The sequence below is a fragment of the Trichosurus vulpecula genome, chromosome 3, assembly GCF_011100635.1.
Source record: "Trichosurus vulpecula isolate mTriVul1 chromosome 3, mTriVul1.pri, whole genome shotgun sequence".
Classification (NCBI taxonomy): domain Eukaryota; kingdom Metazoa; phylum Chordata; class Mammalia; order Diprotodontia; family Phalangeridae; genus Trichosurus; species Trichosurus vulpecula.
In genome coordinates, this window is record NC_050575.1 from 404,676,198 (window position 1) to 404,691,181 (window position 14,984).

Below are 14,984 nucleotides of genomic sequence, written 5' to 3' on the forward strand. Positions count from 1 at the left end.
AGCAGTTGTGGCTTTTGGAGCTCTAAGCCCCCAAGGGTGTCAGACAACTAGACAGGAGATTAAAGGGGATCCTTGGCTGGCACTAGAAGCAGGTGTGCTGGTAAACAAAATGGGCTTTTAGCACTCAGTTCAACCAAGTGCCCTTGAAGAGTTTGGCCTTTGTTTCCTCGATTAAATTCGGGAGAACCCTGGTGCCTCCTTGCCTCAGGGGAGGGCCTAGTTTACACATGAGTTTGAGTGACATGTTTGGGAATCAGAGGCTTTTAGACTGTGTGGGTTTAAGTTGCTTCTTTGTGATGATTCTAGGTCACGTGGGTGAGTCGCATGTGTGGCTCATCCTTGACCCTGAAAAGGATATAAAACCAGGGGTTGGCTTTCTCTCTTTGGGAGCTCTTACCCACAGCCATGGTGGTGCACGTGACTCTGGGCCAGCCCTTGTTGTGAGCTCCCAGGCTGAACCTAGATGTCAGTAACTATGAATTGTATTTGGTCTGTCTGTCTGATGTTTGTAATTTGTTTGTATTTGTCCCGAAGTTCAGGGTGCTGGCTTTTTCCCCTGAGCTAAGTGAATGGTATTTGTATGCTGAATCAAAGTAAGCTTGTCAACCCCTTAAAGTTGCTTTCCTTACTAAAGCAGATCAAAAGAACCTGGGCTTTTGCAGCGTGCTGGTAGCATGCTTGTTGTTGGGCTTGTTGTGTTGGTCTTTCACCCCCACAACAGCTACTAGCCAGATTGTTGAAACAGCAGGACTCTGTTGTATCACCCATCCCCAGTTCTGGACTTATTCCAGGATGTATAGGAGGAGCACTAGCAGGAGTAGGGACTGTGATCACATTTCTAGGGCAGAAGTATGTTTGTGGTCCCTCACAGACCACAGCACAGGGCAGGAGAGCAGTGACCACAACTCTCCTTGGATCATACTACCTTGGAAGAACTGAAGACTTACAGATACCCAGAACTACCTCTGAAGACAGCAGCACAAAAAAACTGAAGTTTGAGACAGGGCCCCCTCCACCCTAGGCACAGACCCCCAACTTTAACATAAAGTTAAAAGACAATAAATAGACTGCAAAAATGAGCAAAAACAACAACTATTGTTACTATAGTAACAAGGAAGATCAAAATACAAACTTAGAAGACAAATTCAGAAGTCAAAACAGCTACACCCAAAGCCTCAAAGAAAAATGTGAATTGCTCTTGGGCCCAAAAAAGAATTCCTGGAAAAGCTCAAAAAATATTTTAAATATCAAATAAGAGAGTTAGAGAAAAAACTGGGGAAAAAATGAGACCGATGCAAAAAAATGATGAAAACAGAGTCCACAGCTTGGCAAAGCAGGAAAGAGAAGAGATGGAAAAGGAAAGGCCATTCATGAGTCTATTGAAATAGATTAGGCAAAAGTTGAGAATGTGGTGAGCTGTATGAGTGGAGAGGAGCGGATGGACGTGAAAGAATTAGAGACAGATTCAACCAGATTCGGCACCAGTTGGATCTGGAGCACAGTAGAAGCGAGGAATAGAAATACATAGCTGTTCTGCCTATTAATGGCTACCTGAGTCTTTTATACCCCATTTTGCTTGTAACAACCTGGCCCCATTGCATTTGCTCCTCCATAATTCTCAGCGATGCCTATTTGGCTCTCTGCCTAGTTTTTGATAGAATTTCAAACCAACCAAGATCACCAAATGAACAGCCTCTCTTCCTTAATTCCCAGTGGTCTTGTAACTCTCTCAGAAGGCCTGGCTAGACAGTAGTTTACCTAAAACTGTTGCAAAAAATCGACCAGCTCTCTCTGGATGTTTATTGGGTTATAGTTCAGACTTTGCCTCTTATGCTTCTTTTCCCCTTAGCCCAAGAGCTTCTAGAATATTGATGCTGCAGGACAAATAAGCTAGGGGATAAAGCGCTGGACCTGGAGTCAGAAGACCATCAGTTGGTACCCTACCTCAGAAAGGTGCTGGCTGTGTTACCTAGAGTGAACTGCTCTTTCTTTCTGGGCCTCAGGTTCATAATCTATAATTTGGGTTAATGATGACTCTAGCCCTGAGCCTAGAGTCAAGTGAGATCATTTATTTCTATACATTGGCTGCCCTTAAAGAGCTGCATAAAGGTCAGTAATTATCACAAGAGGTTATTCCCAGAGGCAAATTTAATAAAAGAAGTGGGAAGAATTGCTGGAGCTTTGGCAGTTCACGCTCATGGAGCGGGAGGAAGAACCCAAGGTCTCAGAAGCTGGTGCTCAGCCACTAACAGAGGTCCTGAAACTAGGGAATCCCCAGAGCTCGTCAGTTTCCTCAGATGCAAGAGGAGGGGGCGGGGCTGCATGGCCTCCAAGGGCCCTTTCTTGTCCGCAATCTATTCTCCCCTCCCCCTTCTTTCCCCCGCTCCTGTCTCCCCTTCTTTCCCCTCTCTCCCCTCCCCGGCTCCCTCCCTCTCCCATCCGGTAGCACAGGCTCCACCCCCGCTCAATCTCCTCCCCTGCCTTCCGCCCCTCCCCCCCCCTTCCCCGCCCCGGGTATTTTGGTCCTAAGCGGCTTCCGTAGGCGCAGCGGGAAGATGGCGGTGTCGGCTTTGGTCGCACGGGCAGCCGCAGGTCAGTGAGAAGCCCCGAGCTCCGGGGTGAGAGTACTTTCTGGGGCGCGGTTGGGCCCGGAGGGTGCGGTAGGAGCGGCCAGGCCGGGCTGGGCGCCCCCAGAGTCACCCCGCTTCTCCAGGGCCCGGAGGCCCCCATGTCATCGCCCCTTTCCCCGCCCCACCCCCATCCTTACGGAGTGGAGCCGCGTCCTCCTCTCCCCTCCGCATGCGCAGTTTGTACCGGTTCCGTCTCCTTACCCTCCCCCGACGTTGTTAAAGGGCGGGCGGGGGAGGAAGCGTGACCGGTTTCTGTATGACCGGTGCACCTGCGCAGAAAGATTGGAAGGGTAATTAAGAGATCCTCGTTTTACAGATGGAGAAACTGAGGCTAGGGAGGCAGGAGGTGCCTTCTAGTCAGCAAGCAACCTCGAAGCGCCTACTGTGTGCAAGGCACAGCCATTGGTGCCTGGAGGCAGAGGCGCCCGGGAGGGTGGGAGCCTGGGGTGGGTCTTCCCCGGGACCCCCGACCCCAGCCCAGCGCCTGGAGCTCGGGAGACCGAGCCAGCCCATGTAGAAGTGACAGATGGAGGATGTGGCCATGTGGTTGTGGGGGAGATGAGAATTGAGGATGACGTCGCGGTGTCAGCCCGGAGTGGGAGGGGCCGCCCAGGTAGAGGTGTGGCCTGAAGGTTCAGGTGAGGGAAGCCAGAAACCAGGTACTGCGAAAGATTTAGACATCGATAAGATCCTCATTGCTTAAGTGATTGTAGATTTAAAGCTGGAAAGGACTTCCTTGAACCGAACCCCCTCATTTTACAGACGAGGAAAGTTTAAGGGACTTTCCCCAGGGTCGCACAGGTATTAAGATTTGAACCCGGGTCATCCTGACTCCAAGCCCAGGGCTCTGTCCGCTTCAGAACCCGGTCCTCCGTCTTCCTTCACTGCTCAGCTAAAATCCCACCGCCTGCGAGAAGCCTTTCCCAGTCCCACCTAATACTAGTGCCTTCCCTCTGCTCATCATTGCCTGTTTATCCCGTTGGTATCTCATACTAGTGTTTGCACGTTTTCTCCCCATTGGACTCCCCGCTTCTTGAGAGCAAGGACTGCTTTCGTCTAGCACGTAGCACGTAGTAGGTGCTTCGTAAAAGCTTCCATTCTTCTTCCTGGGCTCCATCCTACCTTTCCAGGCAGATTACACATCACTCCCTTCATGCACTGTGCAGCCCAGCCAAAATGCCCTTCTTACTCGTCTTCATACATGACATTCCAGTCTCTGTAACTTTGAATAGACCATCCTCCGTACCTGGAGCATGCTCTGTCCTCGCCTCCACATTCTAGAATGCTTAGCTTCCTTCAGAGTCCACCTCCTTGTATTTATTTTGTGCATGCTTGTATGTGTGCATTTAGTTTCCCCAAGTAGAATGTAAGCGTCTTCTTTGTAACTTTTATATCTGACACACAACAGGTTCATGATAAATGCTTTTTGGTTAATTGGGAGAATAGTTGGGCAAAATAAACCAAACCATTGGCCATGTCCGACGACAGTTGACTCATTCCACACATATTTGCACTTATTCTCTGATGTGGTAATTGGCCTCTATACTGCCCAGAGGGAATACCTTTCAGTGCTCCTTTCAGTCGTATGAATTGTCCTTGGTGTTCCTAAGTTTCTCCTAATTCTTTATATTCATCATCTCTGAAATACTGTGCATAGTGGCATGGTGTTCATAAGGTTTCCAGGCCGTGGGGACCCATTCTGCTCCCAGTTCTTTTCAAGCACAAATGTGTGGAGCCACAACACCTCCCTCCCAGGGTTGATGAGATGAGGTGATAGCTATACAGGCTTTGCCAAAGAAATGCCAACTCATGTGACTATCCCTGGCCTCTCTTATCGAGCTCCTCGGGAGAGGTGTCCACCGTGGTAGTGCTGGTGTGTTCGGTTTGGTGAGAGCCTTTGGGGTGCCATTTCCTGTGGTTTTCCAGACTAAGTCACACACAGTTCCACTAACAGTGCTCCAGTGTCCTTGCTTAGGACCTCTCCAACCATGGCCATCTCTGGGCTTTATTCAGGTAAGTGGAATAGCCTGAGCTTTGAATCCGTATTTCTCTTATTTCACACTTTGGAGCATTCTGTGACATGGTTATTGGTATTTTGCATTTCTTCCTTTGAAAACTTCCCAGTTCAAGAGGCAGCTAGGTGGTATAAAGACAAACTTGCCCACAGCTGGAGCTTTCTAAGAGTGGACTGAGTCATCCCATGAAGCAGGGTGTTTCCTCACTGAGGGCCACAGTGGATGGCACACTGGCTCTGGAGGCAGGAGGACCTGAGTTCAAATTTGGCCTCACACATTTACTAGCTATGTGACCCTGGGCAAGCCACTTAACCCCATTTGCCTGCAAAAAAATAAAAAAGAAAGAAAATTGCCTGTTCATGTCCTTGGAACACTTATCTTTTGGGGAACGTTGTATTAATTCTCCAAGGTATGTTGTAAGCCGTTTGAGGTTGGTGATCATGCATCATACGCTTCCTGTATTCTCCACTCAGCTAAATAAACACTTAATGGTTTCTTGCAACACTTGTCAGTTTTGAGCCATGGTTTAATGTAAATACCTTTCACAGTATTGTCTTAAAGATCACCTCTCTGTCTTCTCTGTCCACAGGAATCATTCGACCCGTCAATATTTTGGTTTCTTCAGCCTTCCAAAGCTGCTCCAACTCTGTGCGTCTGGTTTCCACGCTGTCTGGACGACCTTTCGGCCACATTCAAACGCCGCTTGTTTCTCCTGCTGCCAGTCTAGTTCCACCTGTTAGAAGTCTGGCATGTGGGCACCCTTCAGCAATCCTTAACAGGTACAGTCTGTTTTAGGAAATATCAATTGGTTAAGCAATCCTAAATCAGATGAGTAAAATTCTAAAAGAAAAGACAACTTTAAAAAGTAGTGGGGGAACAGATAATGACTTTCTCTGTTACTACCTGTATTGAATTATTTTAGGCCTTTTCTTACTGGGAGATGTCAGGCAAGAGCAAGGATGACTGCCCTGGTGCTGATAGCAAGGGCCAACTTTCTGAGCACAGGCGGTTGTGACACACATTGTGTGCTCTTCAACACTGGTGGCAAAAGTGGAGGGTTAGCTAGGACAGCATGTGCGTGTTTTGCACATCACAAAATAATGATAGAATCTCTTCTTTAACATCCCTGACAGTGGGAAAGATGGGATCCCACTGCCCTGCTAGGTAAGGTAGTCTTTTTTTACACAGCTCTGATTTTTAGAACATTTTTCTTTCCATCAAGCCATAATCTTCCTCTCTGTCTCTTCCTCTCACTGTTCCTAGTACTGCCCTCTGGGACTGAGCAGAGCAAGGCTCATCCCCTTCACGTAAACCCTTTAAACACTTGAAGACAGCTGTCACATCCTCCCTTCGTTAAGCCTTCTCTTCTCTGGGCTAAACATCTCCAGCTTCTTTAAATGATAGTATTTGCTGCGCTGTCCAGTCCTCTCTGACCACCCTCCTTCAGACACGTTCCAGTTTGCGTTGTTGCCCAGAACGGGGAGCCCATATCTAAGGGCAGCACCCCAGAGGCAGTCTGACCAACCCAGACTACAACAAGGGAAGTAATCAGCAAGCATGTATTAAGTGCCTGCTGTGTGCCAGGCACTGTCCTAGGTGCTGGGGATAGAAAGACAGAGATGGAGGAGTTGCCTCCCCAGCCTGGCCCAGTCTCTTGCTCTGCTCACAGCCGGTTTTTCACAGGAGCTGCTTTTTAGTCACACATCCTCCATTTGTGAACCCTGTTGAATTGCCTCTTTTTATATATGGTTGCCTGTTCTAGCCCGTCAAGATCCTTTTGGCACCTGATTTTCATACATGTTACCTATCTCCCTCCTTGCTTTGTTATGCCTTCAGCCAAGGCATTAATAAAAAATATGGAACACTAGAGGCCCCAGAACAGATCCCAGGGCATTCTGCTAGAGAGATGACTTGGGGGTCCAGTTATTCCATCCCACCTAGATCCAACCAGTTCCACTTCCACTTGCCTATAATATTATCTAGCCCAAATTATCTCCTTCTTCACAAGAATCCATGAAAAAAAATTTTTTCGGATGCTTTCTTGAAAATCAGGTTTCCTTTGCCAAAGCATTTCCTTGTGCCAGTCTAATAACCTTGTCAAAGAAGAAAGTGAGGTTAGTCTGGCATGTTGTTTGTTTATTTGTTTTTTTTTAACCAGTTCATTTCTTTTGATGCCAGAAGGCATCAAATATGGTCCATCTGACATGGTCTGTCTTTGAAGCCATGCTGATTCTGAGGGATCTTTGCTTCTCTTTCTAAATTAGATGCTCACTGCTCACACTCTGTCCCTTTCATAATACAGTCTAGAATTTTGCCAGGAATTGAAATCAGGGTTCCTGGTCTGTAGGATGAAGGCTCCACTCTCTTCTGTTTATTAAAAATCAGCACAGGATTGGCCCAGCTCTAGAGCTCTGGACCTCTTTAGCTCTGCACATGGACAAGGGGCTCAAAAATCTCTCACTTCACTTGGTTTCAACTCCTTGTTAATTCTTTTTGTTCTTTCCTTCCAAGTCTAAAGATTGTTTTCCTTAGTAAAGAAAAACCAGAACAAAAAAAAGGCCAAGCAGTTTTGCCTGAACAGTGATTCCATTCCATGTTGGACCTTCCTCCCAGCCCAGACAGAGCTTCTAGAAATCCCCTCTGTCTTTGGCGTTTTTGTGGTTCATCTTTCATTGCCTGTCTTTGTTTCTGTCTTCTGTAAGTCTTTTATTAAAGGTCAGTGAGTTGGTTGGTGAGTTTGCTGAACAGCAGCCTTGCTGTCTTTGGAGAGTTCTTTCTTCCCCTAGGCTTGCAGGCCTACTTAACTTTGTTCTGAACCCTGTGAGATATACACTCAAAATCTAACATGCATGTTATTTCCATTTTCCTCTTCTTCTCTATCATGTACTCTTAGGGTGGAGTGATTATTTCCTCAAAAGGTTCCCGTCATTTTTACTTATGTGGCTATTTCCACCTTCCTCATCAGAGGCAAGTCAGAAATTGAGCTGCATCCCTGCTTTTGGCAGAGAGTGTGCCCCAGGTGTCTGGATAGTTGAAGGCACCTATTGTAGCCATCTTGACCGTGGTGCCATGTTTGTGATCCCAGCTGGAAGCGGTAACAACCACTTGCCTGTTGATCTAGGTCAAGGGGTCATTCTGGCTGGAACAACAGAAGAGACTGGTTGGTCCATCCATTCTCATCACCCCTCCACCCCCCTTGCTTTGAATGCTCCACATTGTGGATTATAGGATTTGGGAACTTAAAGAAAGTCTATCCAGCCCCTTCATTTTATAGATAAGAATAAAAAGGCCAGAAGTGTACTTTGGTGTCGATTTCTTGTGCTGTTTGACTGATTTCTTGGTGCAAAATAAAATACTTGCTTATCTTGTCTCTTGAAATGCTAGTGCAGTTGGCTTTCAATGGAACTTGTTTGTTTTCTTTAATCTTTTAGCGTCACCCCTTTGCTTCCAACCATCCTACGACCGCAGGTCAGAACTGTAACATACTGTAGTTTGAGAAAAGGAAAACGGAAATCTGTGAAAGCTGTGCTCTTCAGGTTTCTTCGCCTACACTGTGGTCTTTGGGTGAGGAAGAAGGTGAGTGCCCCCCTTGTACACCGTACAGAGAGAGGCATGCTAGGCCAGGTCTGTTGGGGCTCTTAACAAAGTGAGTCTTGTCTCTCTGGTCACAGGACCTGGGATTTAGAGTGGGGAGGACCTAGGAGGCCCAACCTGCTCATTTTACAGATGAGGAAATGAAGGCCAGCCCAGGGGAGGGCACTTGCCTAAGGTCACATGGGGAGTGGATCCCACAGAGGTGAGATTAGAACCCAGGTCCTCGGACCCAAGTCAGGGCTCTTGCACTAGGCTGCTGCTTTCTGCTGGCAACAAGGTCTGATAATGTTAATGTTATCTTCTGTAGAGACCAAGCACTAATTCCTCCTGAGTCTGGCCATTCTTTTAATTTTCCCTCCTTCCAGACGTATTTAATAAATGTTGGTGTGTGCAGATCACAGTTCTGGGCACTGCAGATAAGTGTTTTAGAGAAGACTTAGTCCCTGTCTGGTTAGGCACAAGCCTGCAGAGCTGTCCTGGTGTGGGCCTCCTGCCCTCTCCAGCGCTGGCAGCAGCTTTGCCCTGTGGTTGAGACTGAAGCATTGATCCCCAGACCTAACTGGGCTGATCGAGGGATGGCAGGTGTACGAGGCTCTGCCCACGAGGTCCTGCAGAGACCAGTATTGATATGAGTTGTTCCCTGGGCGCAACGCTTCGTGTAAGGCACATTTCTGACTTTATGCTTTATCTCATGAAGAGACTTTAGCAGGAGACCTTGCAGATGGGCAGGGTTTGTGTATGTGCACATGCGCATGTATACACACACACTCTCTCTCCATCTAGGTTGCTTTCAAAGCTGAGGAGCTTTTTCAAGCTTTTTCTGCTTGTTTTGAAGTATAGGATGAGCAAAGTGATGAGTCCATGGGAACATGCTTCTTAGTTGGCTGTGGGAGCACCACCTGAAGCCCCGGCTGCCTGCTGGTGAGGCCAAGGCTGCAGGGCCATGTGAGCTCAGGCATCCTGGGCTGTTCTGGGCACAGGGGCCCACACTAGATGTGGCATCACATGTTGAGCCCTGGAGCAGGGGGTTGGCTGCCAGGTGACCTAAGAAGGGGCAAACCAAGCCAGGCCGGAAGGTGCAGCCGGTTAAAGCTTCCCTGCTGAGGTAGGCGGGCCCAGGCCCTGCCAAGGAGTGCCTGAGCAAGAGTGGAGACCCATCAGGTTCTACACCTGCCATGATGCAGCCTTCCCTTCTCCCCAAAAGGGCACCCCCTGCTCCCATCCCTCTGGCAGGAGCCCCATCCTGCTGTTGGTTGGTTTGTTTGATTGTCTGGGAATGGTCCTGCTTGTAGTTACTCACCCATGTCTACATACTGTATGGTGTTGCTCCACCAGAAGCCTTTCGAGCAGCCCCTTTTGTTGTCTTTGTACCCCCGGCATGCTGCATGTGTAGGCTCTTAACACACGTTTGTGGGATTCAATAGAAACTGCAGAGCAGTGCATAAATGTGAATTCAGTAATTACTGTTTAACTTGATTTTCCTTTTGCTGACCTCTGTTTTTATAGTGAGACCGACTTTAAGAAACCATCCCTTTGTATAAAAGTCCAGATTTAGGAGGAAGATTAGAAAGCTGATTCCCCTTCCTGCTGTAGGACTCTTTACAAAAGGATTTGCTATACGGTTGATTCATGTAAATGCCAAACTTTTCTGAGTGCTGCAGTCAAAATATTTAATTCATGCACCTCCTGTCAAGAGCCTCGGGTACACGGGCTTGTATAAATTGACACAAGCCTTGGCCCACTTACTTTCCTCATTATTTAGTATAAGAGTTCTTAGAACCCAGATCTTGACTCAACATTAGGCAGAGTTTGAGGGCAGCGCTATTGCCCAACACAAAACACCTCAAGGGGTAGTGAATACACTTGTGTGACTGAATTTGGAGAGAACTCCCAGGTTTGGGATGGCGACATTGGAGAGGTTTGCTGATCCTCCCTCCTCCTGAGCCTAGGCTTCACCATGCGGATTCCACAGCTTGGCGGCAATGTTGAGTCCCAATATAATTATTTTTAAGTGGTCAGATGATCTCCTCTTTGGGTTGGTGGGTGCCAAAGCCACTTCCATCATGGCAAACTGAGCTTCGTTCTGAGCTTCGAGGTGAGCAATGTGCATGGCCTCTTGCACTTAGTGCAGGAAAGGGAAGCATTGACCCTTGTGGTCACCAGTTTTGGCCAAAGTATCTTTGGATCTGTGTCCTTGTTTTAACAACCCAGCTAGCAGCTTCGGTGGGGGCGTAAGATCCCTCCCCCACAGCCGGCACCCAGGGGGCTGCTGGGACGCCAGGAAAGCACAGGTTCTTTTTATCTGCTTAAACAAGGAAAGCACAGTGAAGGGGTTGACCAGCTTACTTTAATCCAGCATTCAGTTAGCATACAGACAACATTCATTTAGTGTCCTTGCTCTTCACACACCAGAACAGCTGATAAAATAGTAAGAATTTGGCAAAAAGCACCTTGAAATTTCAGTCTTGATTCCCTTTTAGCACTTGGAAGTTAAGCTGTTTTCCCATGAAGATCAGTTTGGCCAACAGGGAGGGCTCCGCAGCTGTTGGAAAACTGCAGCGATGAAGCAGAAATTTTTGGGGCCCATGCAGGCAGCACTCACTTGATAAACAACTTGTGCCCAGGCCTGTCCCCTGATGTCACTCTCCTTTTGTTTGTTTCCTGGTCCTTTGGTTTGATTCTACCGCCACTTCCCTTTCCCTCACCCTCTGACCCTCACTTGTAACCCAGCCAAGCCAACAGCCTTTCCTAGTATTAGACCATGTCCCATGTTTATAGAGGAACTATCATTTTAGCAAAAGATTATTTGTTGGGTTGGTTTTTTTACTTCAACAAACATTTATTAAGGTCCTACTATGTGCCAGGTCCTGTACAAAGCCTGTAAAACATAAAACAACAGCTGCCCTAAAGGATCTTGGGCATTTTGCTGGAAAGTCACTCCCCTATAAAGGCAGAGAGAGAATGTTCTTCTAAACATCATTCATCTCAAAAAGATGGTGTTCTAAAACTCTGAATAGGAGAATCCAGGGGAGTTGAGGAAGTATTACAATTAGGACTCCTCCATACAAAATGTTTCCTAAGTTAAACGTTGAACTGTCTGTTACCTGGCATTCTTTTAGCCTGAGGGCTCAATTCATTGTCATCTCCTCTCTGATTCCCCCACGGGGCATGTGTAGGTCACAAGCAGGGATGTGGAGATATTTCAGGATTCCCAGAGTGTCTGCTGAATCATCACAGATACTCACTGCGCTACTTAGCGCCGGGTAGAGTGGACTGTCTTCCGTTTCCTGAGATGTCCGTGATCCATGGCGGCTTACACAGGAACTCTCCCCATTCTCTGACCAGGCCAAAATGGGCGTCCTGGGATATTGTTAGTCATATGATTTGGTGCTGTGCCTATTCCTGAAAAGTTAGGAGTAAGCAGATGAGAAATAAAGGATAAAGCCCCAAACGGGACAGCCTAGAGAGAGAAGCCGAGCTAGCATGATGGCGGCCTGGTTCTTCCCATCACTTCTCCAATAACTTCCCTTTGCCAGATGTGTGAGCATGGAGTTGTAGATCAGTGGGAGTCCATTTAAATGCCTTTGTCACATTCTCTCAACAGGCCGGTTATAAGAAGAGGTTGTGGAAAAAGAAGCCTGCACGGAAAAGACGCCTCCGGGAACAGGTGTTCTGCAACAAAACTCAAAGCAAACTGCTCGACAAAATGACCACGTCTTTCTGGAAGAGGCGGAACTGGTACATTGATGACCCCTTCCAGAAGTACCACGATCGCACCAACCTCAAAGTGTAGGCCTGTGGACAGATGACATTTGGAACACAACGCTGGGGACTCTCTTCATGTGTAGATCTTTGTATCTTTGTATAAAGATGAATAAGGCAAATGGTTTAAGTGGCAACAGCACAGAATACCAGAATAAATCAGACTGGGTAACAATAGGCTGTGTGTTTATTATATTGGACTTTGTGGGGGAAAAGACAACTTTAGCAGGATGTGATCTGTATTAAATACATGGGATGTATTCACCATCTTGTTCTTGTTAACACCAGTTCATTGTGTTTTTTCTTTCCTTCAGCAGTCATTTATCGAGGCACTGAGGGCTCAAAGACAGGATAAAGAGGCTCTGCTTTCCCTGGAAGCAACATATACTCGGGAAATTAGATACAAAGTCTATGCAGATAGGCTTCCTATAGAAGGTAGCCTTTGAGCTGAGCTCTGAAAGGAGCTCAGGATTCTCTGAGAGAGAAAGAGGGAGGAGGGAGAACATTCCAGACCTAGGGCACAGCCCAGGCAAAGACACAGAGAGCAGAGATGAGATGTTGGGCATAGGGAACGGGAAGAAGGCCAGTTTGGTTATGAGGTAGAACACATGCAGAATGACGTTCAGGAAGCCTGGAAAGATGGGGTTTGAAAAACCATGTGGTCTCTTGCTTTTTCCAGACCAAGAAACAAAGATTTCGCTGTAAATGTGATTTTGTTAATTCAGAGTAAGAGGGAGGAGAGACACTTGGATTACAGAGGCTGAATTTTAAGATCTGCTCATTAAAGACCAATAAATAAAAACCATCTGATGAGCTGGGGAATGCTTTGGAGCCCCATCTGCGGCACAAGAAAACTAATTTTGAATAAACACTATTGACTCTGCTCCATTTCACTAGCTTTTTGTCTGTCTCCACTGGACAGGGTTATAGAGGCAGAAAAGCGTGAAAGAAGCAGCTATTTGAACAGCTTTCTCCATTATCATTTAGAGAGTGGAACATATTTTTAAGAAAAAGAAAAGCATTCTGAGTTTAGTGCCATATGTCCATCTCACATTCATTAAAATGCATTTCTCATTTTCACAGTGATAGAGTGTACGTTAGGGTGAGTGTGGAGGAGTAACACATAGGCATGGCGAGTTTCGGACAGGTACCCACCAGACCCTCAATATGTACTTGCCGAGTGGGAATATCCATTACAAGATTGGTGGGAAGGAGCTGTGCAGAGATCTTGTTTGGGGAGCCCTTTAAAAAACGTTGCTAAACTGATTATTGGAACTTGCTATTCAAAGACTTAATGGGACTGTTAACTGACTTTTTCTGAGTCTAACTCCAGGTGTGACTATCAAGGAAGGCTGACCCAAGATGCCAGCAGCCCTGTGGGAGGGCAGGCATGAGCTGCAGGTATGATTTCATGGTAAAGTTGAGGGGGCAACTGTTCAGCGTGTGCTGAGGTGGGACCCTCTTGACTTGATACCCTTAACTGAAACCTGGCAGACTAGGCCTGGCTCGATGCAGCTTGCAGTTTGACACAACTTCTGCCTGGAGTTGATAGGAAGGGGAAACTATGGTCCCCTTACTCTAAGTCCCTTCTATAATCTGAAGGTTTTGTAAGTACAGTAACAAATCTATAAAATAATTGATTATGGAACATCTTAGGTTACCATAGGCCTGGGAGTAGTGTTTTTGTATAGGTCTGTATATAAGTTAGGTTTTTTTCTTGGTAATGGTATGGAGACAATTAGGTCAAGGGCTTGTGAGAATATTATTTTGTTATATGGTTAATACCGAGCTTGTCTAAAGCTTCGTTACAAATATTAATGTTAAAAGAAAAATAGCTTGTGGTTTATTTTGTAAATGCCATCAAAGAAACATGGCATGGCTAAAAGTTTATGGTGTTACATGTGCTGTTAAGAATTGGTTGTCTAATGTATTTATGTATGCGCTAGAGTCTGCTGTTAATTCCTTAGTGAAATATCATCCTCCTGGTGAGGAAATTAATAATGAGTTAATGTAAAGTATAAGAAACTGGGTTCTGATGTGAATTTCTTAAACATGACAATTGGCCAAAGTTCCAATTTTGAATTTGTAAAAATGATTAGGGTATAAGGATTAGAAATGGTAACTTAAAATCGTGCTAAGGTAACTCTTGTAGGAGAATGGAAAGAAAGCTGGTTCCTACAAGAAGGCAAGAAGAGGAAGATGCTGGAGATGGCTGGAACAAATACCAAGGATCAGAGGGCTTCATTGATGGATTTTCCCTGCCAGACAGCCTTATGGGAAGAGACTTTTGAATCTTAAAGGGACAATTGCATTATCGTTTTCTTTTGGGTCTCTGTATCTGTATTTACAAAGGGGACTTTGCCCTTTGATTTGTCAATGTGTTGATCAATCCTTCCCATATTTACTTAAAGGGGTGATGGTTCAGGGGAAAAATTCAGATGAGAAAGAGAGTAAGGGAGTATTAAAGATGCGGAAACAATTTTGAATAAAAGAAGAGGGGGGGAATTGTAAGGAATGGGAGGAGGGGTTTTGTTTCCACAGAATTGAAGGTGTACTTCCCCCTTCCCTCACCCCAGCTTTAGAAGAAACCAGGACTCAGGTTGGTTGGGTGAAAGGTCAGAGGCTTGTACGCATGCTTAAACGAGCCATTTGAGGAGGGCAGGACGTACACAGTCAGGGGGTTGTATCTGGCCAATGAAGAGCCTGGTGGGAGATTCAAGGTGAGGGTCTATTAAAGGACTGGCATCCATCTGAGTGCTTTGTACTTACTCCTGTACTCTGTTCAGGGGAGGTACCCATTTATTCAGGGGGAATAAATGTAAATTATAATTAAAATGTTCCTGACTTCCCCCCCCCCAAAAAAAAACCCCATGTTGCTGGTAATGGCGGGAGGTGGGGAAGGATCTCCTTATCACACAGGAACAGAGCTGAATGGAAAAGCCCCGATGAGTCACCATTGCTAAAAGGGGAAAGTGAGAACCAA

The 14,984-nt window shown here is 46.4% G+C and overlaps 1 protein-coding gene across 1 annotated transcript; it reads left to right on the forward strand.

The window, feature by feature from the left end:
- Positions 1-2,537: 2,537 nt before the first annotated feature.
- On the forward strand, positions 2,538-12,283 carry MRPL35 (mitochondrial ribosomal protein L35). Its single transcript, XM_036748008.1, has 4 exons — positions 2,538-2,592; positions 5,235-5,424; positions 8,077-8,221; positions 11,844-12,283. Exons 1-4 carry the CDS (start codon positions 2,556-2,558, stop codon positions 12,030-12,032), a joined length of 561 nt encoding a protein of 186 aa, XP_036603903.1. The 5' UTR covers positions 2,538-2,555; the 3' UTR covers positions 12,033-12,283.
- Positions 12,284-14,984: the final 2,701 nt, after the last annotated feature.

Coding starts and splice junctions, on each gene's coding strand:
- MRPL35 (XM_036748008.1), top strand. CDS start 2,556: ATGGCGGTGTCGGCTTTGGTCGCACGGGCAGCCGCAG. Junction 2,593..5,234: donor GGTCGCACGGGCAGCCGCAG/GTCAGTGAGAAG, acceptor CTCTGTCCACAG/GAATCATTCGACCCGTCAAT. Junction 5,425..8,076: donor CCTTCAGCAATCCTTAACAG/GTACAGTCTGTT, acceptor TTAATCTTTTAG/CGTCACCCCTTTGCTTCCAA.